The sequence below is a fragment of the Cyphomyrmex costatus genome, unplaced genomic scaffold (genome assembly GCF_001594065.2).
Source record: "Cyphomyrmex costatus isolate MS0001 unplaced genomic scaffold, Ccosl1.0 scaffold162, whole genome shotgun sequence".
Lineage (NCBI taxonomy): Eukaryota > Metazoa > Arthropoda > Insecta > Hymenoptera > Formicidae > Cyphomyrmex > Cyphomyrmex costatus.
Genome location: NW_017275632.1, coordinates 53,936 through 66,112, shown reverse-complemented (window position 1 = coordinate 66,112; position 12,177 = coordinate 53,936). Strand labels below are relative to the sequence as shown.

At 30.1% G+C, this 12,177-nt stretch overlaps 1 protein-coding gene across 1 annotated transcript; it reads right to left on the bottom strand.

The window, feature by feature from the left end:
- Positions 1 to 982: 982 nt before the first annotated feature.
- fand (Pre-mRNA-splicing factor SYF1 fand) lies at positions 983 to 11,672 on the bottom strand. Its single transcript, XM_018536914.1, has 15 exons — positions 11,579 to 11,672; positions 9,246 to 9,394; positions 8,701 to 9,022; positions 8,312 to 8,611; positions 7,970 to 8,111; positions 7,703 to 7,854; positions 7,396 to 7,616; positions 6,121 to 6,283; positions 4,470 to 4,583; positions 2,546 to 2,708; positions 2,355 to 2,464; positions 1,922 to 2,125; positions 1,622 to 1,844; positions 1,371 to 1,517; positions 983 to 1,127 (listed from the first exon to the last, which is right to left on the bottom strand). Exons 1-15 carry the CDS (start codon positions 11,618 to 11,620, stop codon positions 1,048 to 1,050), a joined length of 2,532 nt encoding a protein of 843 aa, XP_018392416.1. The 5' UTR covers positions 11,621 to 11,672; the 3' UTR covers positions 983 to 1,047.
- Between the last annotated feature and the right edge of the window lie 505 nt (positions 11,673 to 12,177).

Genomic DNA, 12,177 nt, shown 5'->3' with positions numbered 1-12,177 from the left:
GGCAAAGCGGCTAGGTACGCTTGCCGAGCGATTGAACATAATTACTTATAGATCCAACCAATCATATTCGATCGCTCGGCAAGCGACCTAAGCCGCTTTGCCGTCTTGAACTCGCCCATTGACTGCTTCTCTTTCGACCTGGGTATCGATTATGTAACTTTTTCACGTTTTCGCTCTACATAAAAAGTTACATGATTGATACCCTGGGCAGCGATCATGTAACTTTTCCCCTAGAGCGGAAAGGCGAAAAGTGAAAGATCTCACGTGAACTTATGATCATAGAACTCGGCGAAAAGTTGAAACGTGAAACTTTTTAAGTGAATTTTTCCGCCATCGCTGGCGGAAAGGTGAAAGTTTAGTGACTCGAAGTAACTAGAACATTGAGATGCAAGAAACGTTTCTAGTTTCTAAAGTTATAGGTCTACTGCCAGTCTATACAATAAAAAAGTCTATAATTGGAAGCTTTTCAACAAGCGATACTGTGTAACACATTTTATCTTTGTTTAACGTTGGTGAATAACAAGGATGTAATGGGCGCATTCAGTGGACTCGACTGTCGAGTCTGCAAAACGCGTCCATTGATCCGCTGTGTTAAGCCCATGGCACATAGAAAATGTAAGGCCGTAAACGTAATCAGTAAGCGAATTGACCAATCACAGTTAAGAACGTAAGCGGCCGCCGCTAAAGTTCTAAACTATGATTGGTCAATTCGCTTACTGATTACGTTTACGGCCTTACGTTTTTCTTTATGCCATAGGCTTTACACTGTCGTTTGTGTCCTTTGTTGGAAAGCTCCCGTTATATAGTCAAAGGGCGGCCCCTAAAATACAATTGTTTTATTTATGAATATTTAAAAATTGATAAATTCTGCATAATACTCTATAAATATATTAGAAGATTGGAAAAATGTATTTTTTTTATAACCAAAACAATATATACAAGTCTATGACAAGATTATAATTATTAGTTAACTGCAGTTTCTCTACACAGTAATATAGTTGCTGCATATAGATATTATTCAACCATAATGCTATTCTCATTAAAATCTCAATCCTCTTCTTCTTTTTGGACTGCTTTTAAACTACCAAATACTTGTGATGGTATAGTTTGTTTCTCAATCAGTACATCTAAAAATAAATAGAATATTAATAAAAAGATATATTAGTTTGTGTATATGTAATATATATATATATATATTTTTTTTTATATCCATATTAAATTCTTACATCTTCATATTATATTCTTTGTGAAAATGTAATAAAGTAAGAGCATAGATTTAATTCCAATGTTCAGAAAAACAAAAGATAGCTTTATACTTATATACAAGATAATTTAATTTTGGAGCTACTTGTAAATATATACTGTAGTACCTTCTTCTATTTCTACATTATTATCATTTTCGTCATCTATGTCAATATCAATCTCATCTGGATTATTCACATGGGATTCTGGTCTCCCATCCTTTTCTGTTACACCACGTACAAATTTAATAACTCCTTTGACATCAGCAACATTGTCTGCAATTCAAGAATGTTTAACATTGTTTAAAATTTGTAAAATAAAGAGACGAAAGATGAGCGTACACGCGCGCGTATACGCATGTGTGTAAAATCTCTATTACCTGCACTTGATGTAATTTTACTATCTAATAAACGCATAGCATCCAACGTAACATCTGATATTTGGTTGGATGTGTTATTCAACATTTGTGCAGACATCATGTTTACTTGAGTATTATACATAGCTTGCACGCTACGTTTAATTCGAAGCATTTCACGCATTGTATCCTCATTTCCATGTCTAACTTCAAATTCTTTCCAAATTTGCCAAAAGTTGGAGGTGACCTACATCGTTTCAATTTAATGCGTTCAAAATAAACAATATAATACTGCTGGAATGTATTATGAACATAACATCATACCCTTGGATCACATATTTGGCTACAATGTGCGTATATCGCTCTCGCTCTATCTACTTCTCCTAATTTGGTTTCCATTTCAGCAAATCGTAAACACATTTCTCTGGTGTTCTCATCATTCAAAACTTCTATAGCTTTTTCGTATATTTGCCGAGTTTTTGGCACACCATATATATCTGCAGCTTTCTTTATATATATATTGAACATCTGCGAAATAAGAAATAAATTTTTTAACTCAGTACTTAATATCTAGAGTCTCCTTAACAATAATATATCAAGTTTTAAATTAGAAAATATTTCACATTTTAATTGAAAAAATATACACATATAAAAGTATATAACAAATACAAATTTCTTTACATAGAAATTATATATATATATATATATATAAGTTGTTAATAGTAAGAAAAAAATGTATCGATAAAGTTGACATTACGTCGAATTTTTCTTCTGGGAGGACAGCATTCGTTGCACGTTCATATACAGACATGGCATGTCTTGCTAAACCATGTTCCTCTTCTAGCTTAGCGTACAACAAATATAAGGCTGTAAATATATAAACAGAGATTATTCATTCTCTTATTACATAATGGTAAATTAATAAGATAATATGTAAGAGTTGTATACCTTTGGCGTACTTTGGTGGACAATATTCTAAACATTGCTCAAACAGATCTCTTGTACGTTCCAGTTTTGTACCGCCGTAACGTTTTAAAAATTTTGTGAGGTATGTATTCCAAATGTCATAAACATTAGGCCACTTAAACAGTGCAATACCTTTTTCATATGCCTATATACATGTATATATATACAATAATAAATATTACAAGATTCTATTAAGTCACCAAATGTGTGTGTGTGTGTGTGTGTGCGCGCGCGCGCGCGCGTGCATGCATATATATATTAGGTTGGAGAAAGTTATTACTATGGTATATTTTGTTAGCTCAAAATTATAGCTACAGAACATATTTGTTGCGAAAATTTTCGACTGTCTAACTGTGAAAGCTTAAAGTTTTTCCTAAAAATTTGTTTTAAAAAAATGTTTCTACGATTTTTTGTTCCTGAATTAATTGCGAGTTAAGGAATATTTTGATTTTAATTGTTTACAACTCCGTTAAAAATCATCGTACCGTAATTAAAAAATCAGATTCTTAAAGCTGAAATTTGCTCTATCGAATGACATAATTGACATTACTTACATTGTCCTTATAATTATTACGCAATGGTTACAAGAAAAATAATATCATATTTTTAACTCAAGTGTTTGGCAATTATATAGTATTACTCGATAGAGCAATGTTTCAGCTTAAAGAATCTGTTTTTCTTTTTAATTGCAGTATGGATGATTTTTAATAGTTATGAGAAATCAAAGTCAGAATGCTCTCTTTTAACTTGCAAATAACTTAAAAATAAAAAATCATAGAAATATTTTTTAAAAACGAATATTTTTTAAACTTCAAATTTTTACGATAGTTGAAAGTTTTTACAATTTTTTTTGGCACGTGACAGACCCACAAACTGAAAAGAAAAAATTCCTTTTCTTTAGCGCGTAGTTTTCTATTATATATGTAAAAATTACCAAATTCACGTCAACCAAAAAATCACATTAATTTTTGAAAGCAGAGATTTCATGCTTTAAAACCTTTTTTAAATTCAAGTTTTGTTCATTTTGGCAAAGATATTGTATATATAATTTTGAGCTAACACAAAATGCCGCACAACTAATTTCCTGCAATCCAATATATTATATATAAAATATAGATACAACATATGTATAAAATAAATATTGTTAAGATGCTAATTATAAATTATTATTTATATATAATTAATCGTCTAGGGGTGGCATCATCTTGTTATTTAAAAAATTATTCTTTATTGCTTTTGCTTAAAAAGTGAAGAATTTATCGATATTTACATAATCGATACATCTTTTTTGATGAGAAGACGTACTGTATTTCAATGTTTAATGCTATATAACACATCACTCAATAAGTCTCGGGCCAGAGCGTTCAGCATCATTTGTGTTTTTACGACCGCGTTTAAAGTCAACATACCACCTCTTAACTGTTGTTTCCGACGGAGCAGAGTCCGAATAACACTTATCAAGCCATTGCTTTGCTCGAACGGTATTTTTTCCCATTAGGAAGCAATGCTTTATCAACACACGAAATTCAGATTTTTCCATTGTTTTAAAAAATGCAAAAGTAGCGTCACTTAACCACTGTAACTTGTAAAGTAAAGGTCCGATTGAGCTAAAATTAACGCTCTGGTCGCCCAAATTCGACAAAAGTAGCGTCACTTAAACCACTGTAACTTGTAAAGGTTCGATTGAGATAAAATTTTGACACGTATGTTTGAAGGTTTAGTACTTTCTAAAAATCATATGGATTTGTTATTAGTGCGTCATCTATTATGTTAGGCCCGGGGCTTATTGAGTGATGTGTTACATTTCCACCTTCAGTTATTAAATATAATTAATTTGCACAGATCCCGAATTTAATTTTAAAGTAAACATTGCAACGTTTGTTTCTATAAAATCAATTCAACATACCCTAAACGCTTCCTCAAAGTAATTATTTTCCTCCAAAAACAATCCATAATTGATGATAATTTGAGGAGTTGCGATTTTCAAATCGATTATTTTGTCGTATACTGCTTTACAGGTCTATAACAATGATAAAATTAAAAATACTAATTTTATAATATACACTTATTTGTTAGTCCCTATAAAAGAGATACACTAAAAATTTTAGAAAAATTTATCAAATCTTAAATGATTATAACTTGGTAAAAATATAATAAAAATAAAAATATCTTTAAAAAATGTAAAACAAAGTTTCAACGTTTACTTTAAGAAGATTTGAATGGCAATTATGTTCAATGCTTATTTTTGAAATGGCAGATAATAAAGTGGAAAGATTCAAAATTGATAATCAAAGGTCCGAGCTTGCAATAGTGCATGGCATGAATCAGTTACAGTCCAATGGGACAAAATATATATGCAGTTTTATCATTGAAATGCTTTTTTTACAAGCATCAATGCAATTTTTTTTCTTAGAATTATTCCACATTTGATATATTACTATTATTAGTTCAAATTATGATTGTATAATAATTCTTGTCGGTATAAACTGCATGAAGTTTGGTTAGTCTAAATTAAACCTTATTATGCGTGCACACATATCGAAAAATTATATAATTACTAGGTATAACATTTAAATTGTTTGTTCCTTCTTTTATATACTATAATAAAAGAGTGTATAAATAGTTCATTCTTATTTTTCCTTAGTTTTCTATTATGAGATACTATTTTATATAAGGAAACTCTTGTGTCTCATATTAAGAATTTTTTTTTGAATGAGCAAAATCACTCGATAAAATTTTACATACGACAAAGTATAGTTATTATCAATCGTTAACTTTTGGCAATAAAACTTAAATATATTTTCCATAAATTTGACACGAATGTAGAAGTTAAGGTTACAAATTAAATAAATTACAAAGCTTTAAAAAAAGGTATCCTATAATAGGAATAATAAATTACTCTAAGAATCCCGTATTTTATCAGCCATATTTTAAAGGTGCATTCCGTTTTGTGCTTACAAAGCTTATAAACATTATTTGTTATTATTTAATATTTGACAGATAACAAAGATGAAATGGTGTTTACAGCGTGTGAGTGTGAAAAAGGAACTCATCCTGTAAACTGCCTCCTTTTATAGGTACATACATGCACGTATGTGCACGCATGCATGCACACATAATATGAGGTTCAATTCAGATCAGACAAACTCCAGGTCATATTGGAATGAATTACATAATCATAATTTAAATTAATATCAGAGGTACCTTAAATTTGGAATAATTTTGCAAAAAACAATCACATTAAGCTTTTTAAAGAAGCATTTTAAAGATTACACTCCATACCTTCATGTACATTTTTGTTTCATAGGGCAACTTATCACTTTGTCATTTGCAATTAAAAAAATAACCGAACGTAACTGCCATTCAAATATCCTTAAAGTTAATATTTGAAGCTTTATTTTACATTTTTAAATATATTTTACCTTCATTATGTACCACGTTACGATCATTTTAAATTTGATAAATTTTGTCTAAATTTTTGGCGTACAATTTTTTTAGAACTGAGTATAAATAAAAAAAGTAACATACAAATTAAATAATGTAAATGAATAACATACCTTAAATGTACCGAAACTTTCTTCCAAATCTGCATACATAGACCATACCTTTAAAGATTTGTATAATCTCATTTGTACTGTTTCTGTTTCATCATGATATGCTACTTTCCTAGCTGGCATTGTAGTAGCACGATGCATGAGTTTCAAAGCTTCTTTGCAGTTGCTGTACAACAATAATACATATACAGGATGTCAGAATAATCGCTATGCAATATCGTCTAAATAGATAGGTAAAGTGGATGAAAGTAAGAATAATATATGAATTTAAGTGGCTTGAAAATAAACAATCTTAAGTTCTTGACTTTTTATTGATTCTGATGTTTTCTGACCATTTTTTATTAAAATAATTTTCTTTTTGTCTGAAAAAAGTACAACATAAGTTAATTGGAAATAGTTTTTTAATTTATCAACACTGTTTAAAAAGATTGTGTCTATTATAGTTTAATTGAGTGTAAGCGTCTTTCAATTCTAATTTCATAAGTTTAATAGTATAGTTAAATTTAAGAAATTTTTCCAATTTAAGCAATTATTGCGTTTCACATTTTTCCAATTTTATTGTATACTGAAGATGATCACATTTAGGGTCAAAACATCTAAACTTTTGTAATTATGTAATTATACTTTATAATATAAATAACTTTCATTAATACGATCCAGTGCGTGGCATATGCTTAATCTCTTATTTTATTTAAAGTAAGAATAAAAAATCCTTTACAGTTTTGCGAAATTTGCAATTAAAAGAAAATGAATTAAAGATCCGCGAATTAGTGCGCATCAATGGCTACGTTCAGCAAACTCAACAATTGAGTGAGTGCTCGCTTGTATTGGTGTATTCTTTTGGATAATCCAATCAGATTTTAGATATAGAAGAATATATCAATAGCAACGAGCGCTCGCTCAACTGTTCAGTCTGCTGAACATAGAATATCTTATTCGGTGAGAAGAGAGCCTAGCGTCAACCAACAATATATGCGACAAAATATTGGAAGAAGCACGAAAAAACAATACATATAAGCTGTTTTTATTACTAAATTGCACGAATACATGTTCATTCATAAATAGTAATTATAAGAGATCTTATACACACGCAAGCATCGAACATGTTATTTTTTTTTAATCTAATAAGAACAATAAAATATTAATATTTAAATAAAATATTTAAACTAAAGTATACTTCTTATCAAATTAAAAAAAAACTTTTTAAAGAATTAGATTGTTTAGATCAATATAAAAAGACAATATAATAGGAAGTAGGAAAGAATGAACTAATCTTACCCATGTCTAATTTCCATTTCTGCCCATTCACACCATACTGAAGCAAGATCGTCTACTTTGGTATATGGTACATGAGTTGCTTTTTCAAATACCACTCTAGCATCTTCTATTTGCCTATTTTCCTCATAAAATTTGCCAAACGCAACCCACAATGTGTACAATTTACCAACTGCTAACTGTGGTTGTACTGTCTGAACTGCTTCTGTATATGTATTAATTATCTACAGAAAGACATATCAATTAACAATGGAATTCATTTTACAATATTCATTCATTTATGAAATTTCTGTTCCTTTTATCTTTTTACCTCATGCGGTTGCCCTTCATAAAGTTTTACTCTTTTATGCCATTCCGCTACATTGTGTGGATTTTGTCGTAACAACACAGAATTGAGTAACAATAATCTCCTTTCCATAAGATGTTCCAATCGCGCCAGTCTTAATTCTAACTTTATGTCATCTAATGCAAGAAGAGATTAGAACAATTGAAAAAATAATATTTGTTAGTTTAAATTGGCATAAATATATTAATATAAATATATTTTATTAAACATATATTAATATAAATATATTACCTTCTTCAGTAGGATTTCTTGCTGCTTCTTCTATAAGTTTTTTAAGACTAAGTTCTTCAAACTGTGCATAAGCGTCGAAAACTTGTGTAAAATCTCTGACAGTGGTAACTGTCTGTATAGCTTCTTCATAAATATCCCTCGCCTAAATAAGATTGACTATATCAATCTAATTTTTTAAAAATGCATTTTCTTTAAAAATATTTCCAAAAATTTAAACAAAAGTTATAAGGCAAAAATTATTAAGTTATTAAGAAGAACCTAAAGACGATCAGTTCTAGTGTAAGTAGAACTTACACATGATGATTTACGTATCATTGACATACATTACTACATATATCATACCCTTTCAAAGAGACCACTTCGTACATAATAATCTGCTAACGAATTCCATAAAGGTCCCAATTGATCTGTATAACGTCTTAAACCGCCTCTAATAATAGCATCTACATTCAAAGACTTTATCTTAGAAGGATTTTTTGATATTAAATCGCATAATTCATTCCATAGTTGATGATTAGATTTTCCATGCTTTGATACAAAATCGTCTTGGTTGACGATCTGTGCAAGTTTTATAGCAGCCTCATCGAGCCTTTCAATGGATATTAAATATTCTATATATTCTTCTGTATCTTCTGGTGCTAGCTATATATATAAATATGAGAAAAAATGTAATGAATGATAAACAAATAGTATGTATAAATATTATGTATGTTGTTATTATTATTATATACCTTTAAGTATCTTCTAAAGACTCTAACAGCAGTCTCATATACATTATGTCTCTTTAAGAAATGAATATATAATGGCCATATACGATGATGCTGCGTAATAGGAAGTGCTCTAAGAGACCGATCAAACACTTGACGTGTTCGTGTAATATAACATTCTTCAGTCATTAAGGTACAATAATCCATCCATATACGTGGCATTTTATGCATAAATACTAAAGCTCGTTCAAATGCATTATTAACATCTTCGTACAATGGATCTATTATACACCGACCTTTTAGTTGATTCACACGTTGTCGAAGATAATTATACCATAGCTTGTAACTGTATAAATACAATATATAATATTTGAATGTCGTTTTAGATCTGACACAATATACATATATAGGCTATGTTCCATTTAACGCTCACAACGCTTGTGAAATAATTTTATTCTTGTTGTTTATCAAATGTCAAATAAGGAAAAACGATACTCGTGAGCATTGCAAGCGTTAAGTGGATCGCAGCCATGAGTGGTTGGAAAGATATATTTAAAGAATTGTTTTACCTGCCCGGAAGTTCTTTTAATGCTCGTTCGTATACCACATTTAAATTCTTACTGCTTGTGTTTTTAAGATGATCAATATACCGTTGCCAATGTTTGACTGAATATGGATTTCGTAAAATTTCTTCTTCATATGGTAAATCCTCCTCATTCTGCTTAATTAAAATTATAATATTATATATATTATAGTATTCTTACATCTCATAAGTCATTAATATATGTATATTACGTATTAAATATGTGTATATGTATATATATGTGTGTGTGTGTGTGTGTGTGTGTGTATATACAGGCTGAATCAGAGTTGTTGAACCAGCTTTTTATCATATGAGAAAATTATCAACTGCATATTTTAGGTGTACAAATTAGTTTGGTTTGTTTTTTGTGTAAAAAATGCATTTATTTCAAAACAAAATGAATAAACTGATTAATTAAAGTATTGTCCATCGCTGGCTACTACTTTTTCCCATCTCTCATCAGGTAATTTTCGAATTCCATCTCAAAAAAATGACTCGTCTTTGGAGGCAATCATCTTTTGGAAAACGAACCGAACTAATTTGTACTCCTAATATTATGACTAACACATTATATATATATATATATATGTGTGTGTGTGTGTGTGTGTGTGTGTGTATGTGTGTGCGCGTGTGTGTGTGCGTGTGTACAGAATAAGGCATTTAAAACAAGTCTGAATAACTCGCTTGTTTTTAACAAAAGAAGGAAAAATGTTAAAAAAAAAGTGCTTGGTTTCGAAGGGGTACATAATGTGATGTCAATAATAGTTTTGCAGGTGGGGATGTAAAAAATAGGCAAAGGTCAAATCTGTTTTTTTATTTACATATTGTGATACACTTGAACAATTAATGGTATACCAACAAGTAGAGAAGATACAAAATTATTCAGAGTACCTTGAAACAATTTTCCAAAATTAATTATTTTCTATTATTGATTTTGCATAATCTTGAATGACCTTTAATTATAGGTCACTGTATTCGTCTTAAAATGCTCTATCACAGAATGTAAATAAAAAACATATTATTCCATTAAAAAAAAAAACATAAAGAAGGAAAAATGTTAAAAAAAAAGTGCTTGGTTTCGAAGGGGTACATAATGTGATGTCAATCTTGATTTGACCTTTGCCTATTCTTTACACCTCCACCTACAAAACAATTATTGACATCACTTTATATACCTCTTCGAAACCAAACAACTTTTGTTTGACATTTCATTCTATTGCTTTGTAATAAAAATAGGTGAGTTTTCAGATGACTTGTTTTAAATGCCACTCTGTATATACATATATATATATATACTGTATGTCACAATCAAAAAGTATTAATTTAATAAATATGTATACTCACTCTCTTGTCAGTGCATATACATTTATACTAATTTGATGAGTAAGTATATGTACAAATTTACAAGCAATAAAATTTAAACTTTTAGTTATACTTTTTTTTTACATTTCCGCGCGTTTTTGCATGAAATGAAAGAATTTGGAAGAAAAAACGTTGAACCGGTTCTACGAATCGAGATATTAATCATTACAGTTAACAACTATTCAGGTTAGAAAATCTAATATCGACGAAATGTAGTGATAAAGTTGATAACAGGTGCATCTAAAAGCATGACCGCTCATTAAGCGCTCAGTAAACTCTTGCACCTGTTTGGTTTATATTTTTAGATTTAATGGAATATGCCAATCAGATAAAAAAGTTCACTGAGCGATCGTGTTTCTGAATGCACCTAATTATCTTTGAGATTAACCTCATCTTCGATTTTAATAAAAATTAGTTTCATTTGACGCGTTTTTACATGAACTAAACAAATCTGGCAGAAAAAATTGTCACTCTACTCAGTAAATCATTACTTTAATCGTTAAAGTTAACAGATATTTAGGTTAGGAAATGTTACATCGATGACAAAGAGGATTACACAAATTCTTTATTATATTTAAACACAAACTTCCCGCTTCAAAAATATAAATTTTTTTTCTTAAAAACACAAATTATTTTATCTTATATATATATATAACTCTTTGTGTTTTTAAAGCAGATTTGGTTTGATTTCGTTTCTACATTTCGTCGATACGACAGATCTTCTAACCTAAATAGTCGTCAATTTTAATACTTAATATAGCTCGAGGGGCCAATGGTTTTTCCTTTTCGTGAAAAAAAATGCGTTGAATGAATCTAATTTCACCAAAACCAGATGTGAGTCCAAAACCGAAAATATTTTACCATAAAAAATTACCAGTAAGTATATAGATTTACTAAATTGTGTGCTATGACTGTGATATACATAACGCTTTCACAAATTATACAAAATACACTCACAAAGGCATAAACATTTCCTTCGTTATCTTTACGCTCCAACATTTCTAAAAATATTTTATTGTCGTTAACACAGCTGCTTCTTCTTCTTCTTCTAAATTTGAATGGCCCAGGTTCCGTTAATCGCAAGAAGACTAGAGGCACAGTAGTGACCATGAAGGAAGATATAAGGAGACTCCACTCGGTCTCGCCAGTCTACAAGACATGAACCCATTTTAGGTTTCGAGTTCCGTTTCCGATTCTCGACACTCGCAGCGCTCGTGAATTTAGTAGTGCTGCGCATAATGAGTGCGAGTAAGAGAAATGATCATTTCTCTTACTCGCACTCATCAGAATCGGAAGCTGAACTCGAAACCTAAAATGGGTCCACTTTTATTTTACGGAGTGGAGTCTCCTTATATCTTAAGCGGGGAGCACAGACTTTTACATAACGCATAAACCATATACATAAAGAATTTGATTGGTCCATTGACTCATGCATAAGAAAATGGACCAATGAAATTCCTTATGCACATGCTTTATGCGTTATGCAAAAGTATGTGCTCCCCGCTTTACTTCCTGGATACTTCCTGCATGAGGCGAGACGAAACAGAAACTATGAA

Excerpts from the sequence above, each read along its gene's own strand:
- fand (XM_018536914.1), bottom strand. The coding sequence starts at position 11,620 with ATGTTGGAGCGTAAAGATAACGAAGGAAATGTTTATGCCTTT. Across the intron at positions 9,395-11,578 it reads AAGGAAATGTTTATGCCTTT|AATGAGGAGGATTTACCATA; the intron begins GTGAGTGTATTT and ends TTAATTAAGCAG. Across the intron at positions 7,855-7,969 it reads AAGAAATCCTACTGAAGAAG|ATGACATAAAGTTAGAATTA; the intron begins GTAATATATTTA and ends TTCTTGCATTAG.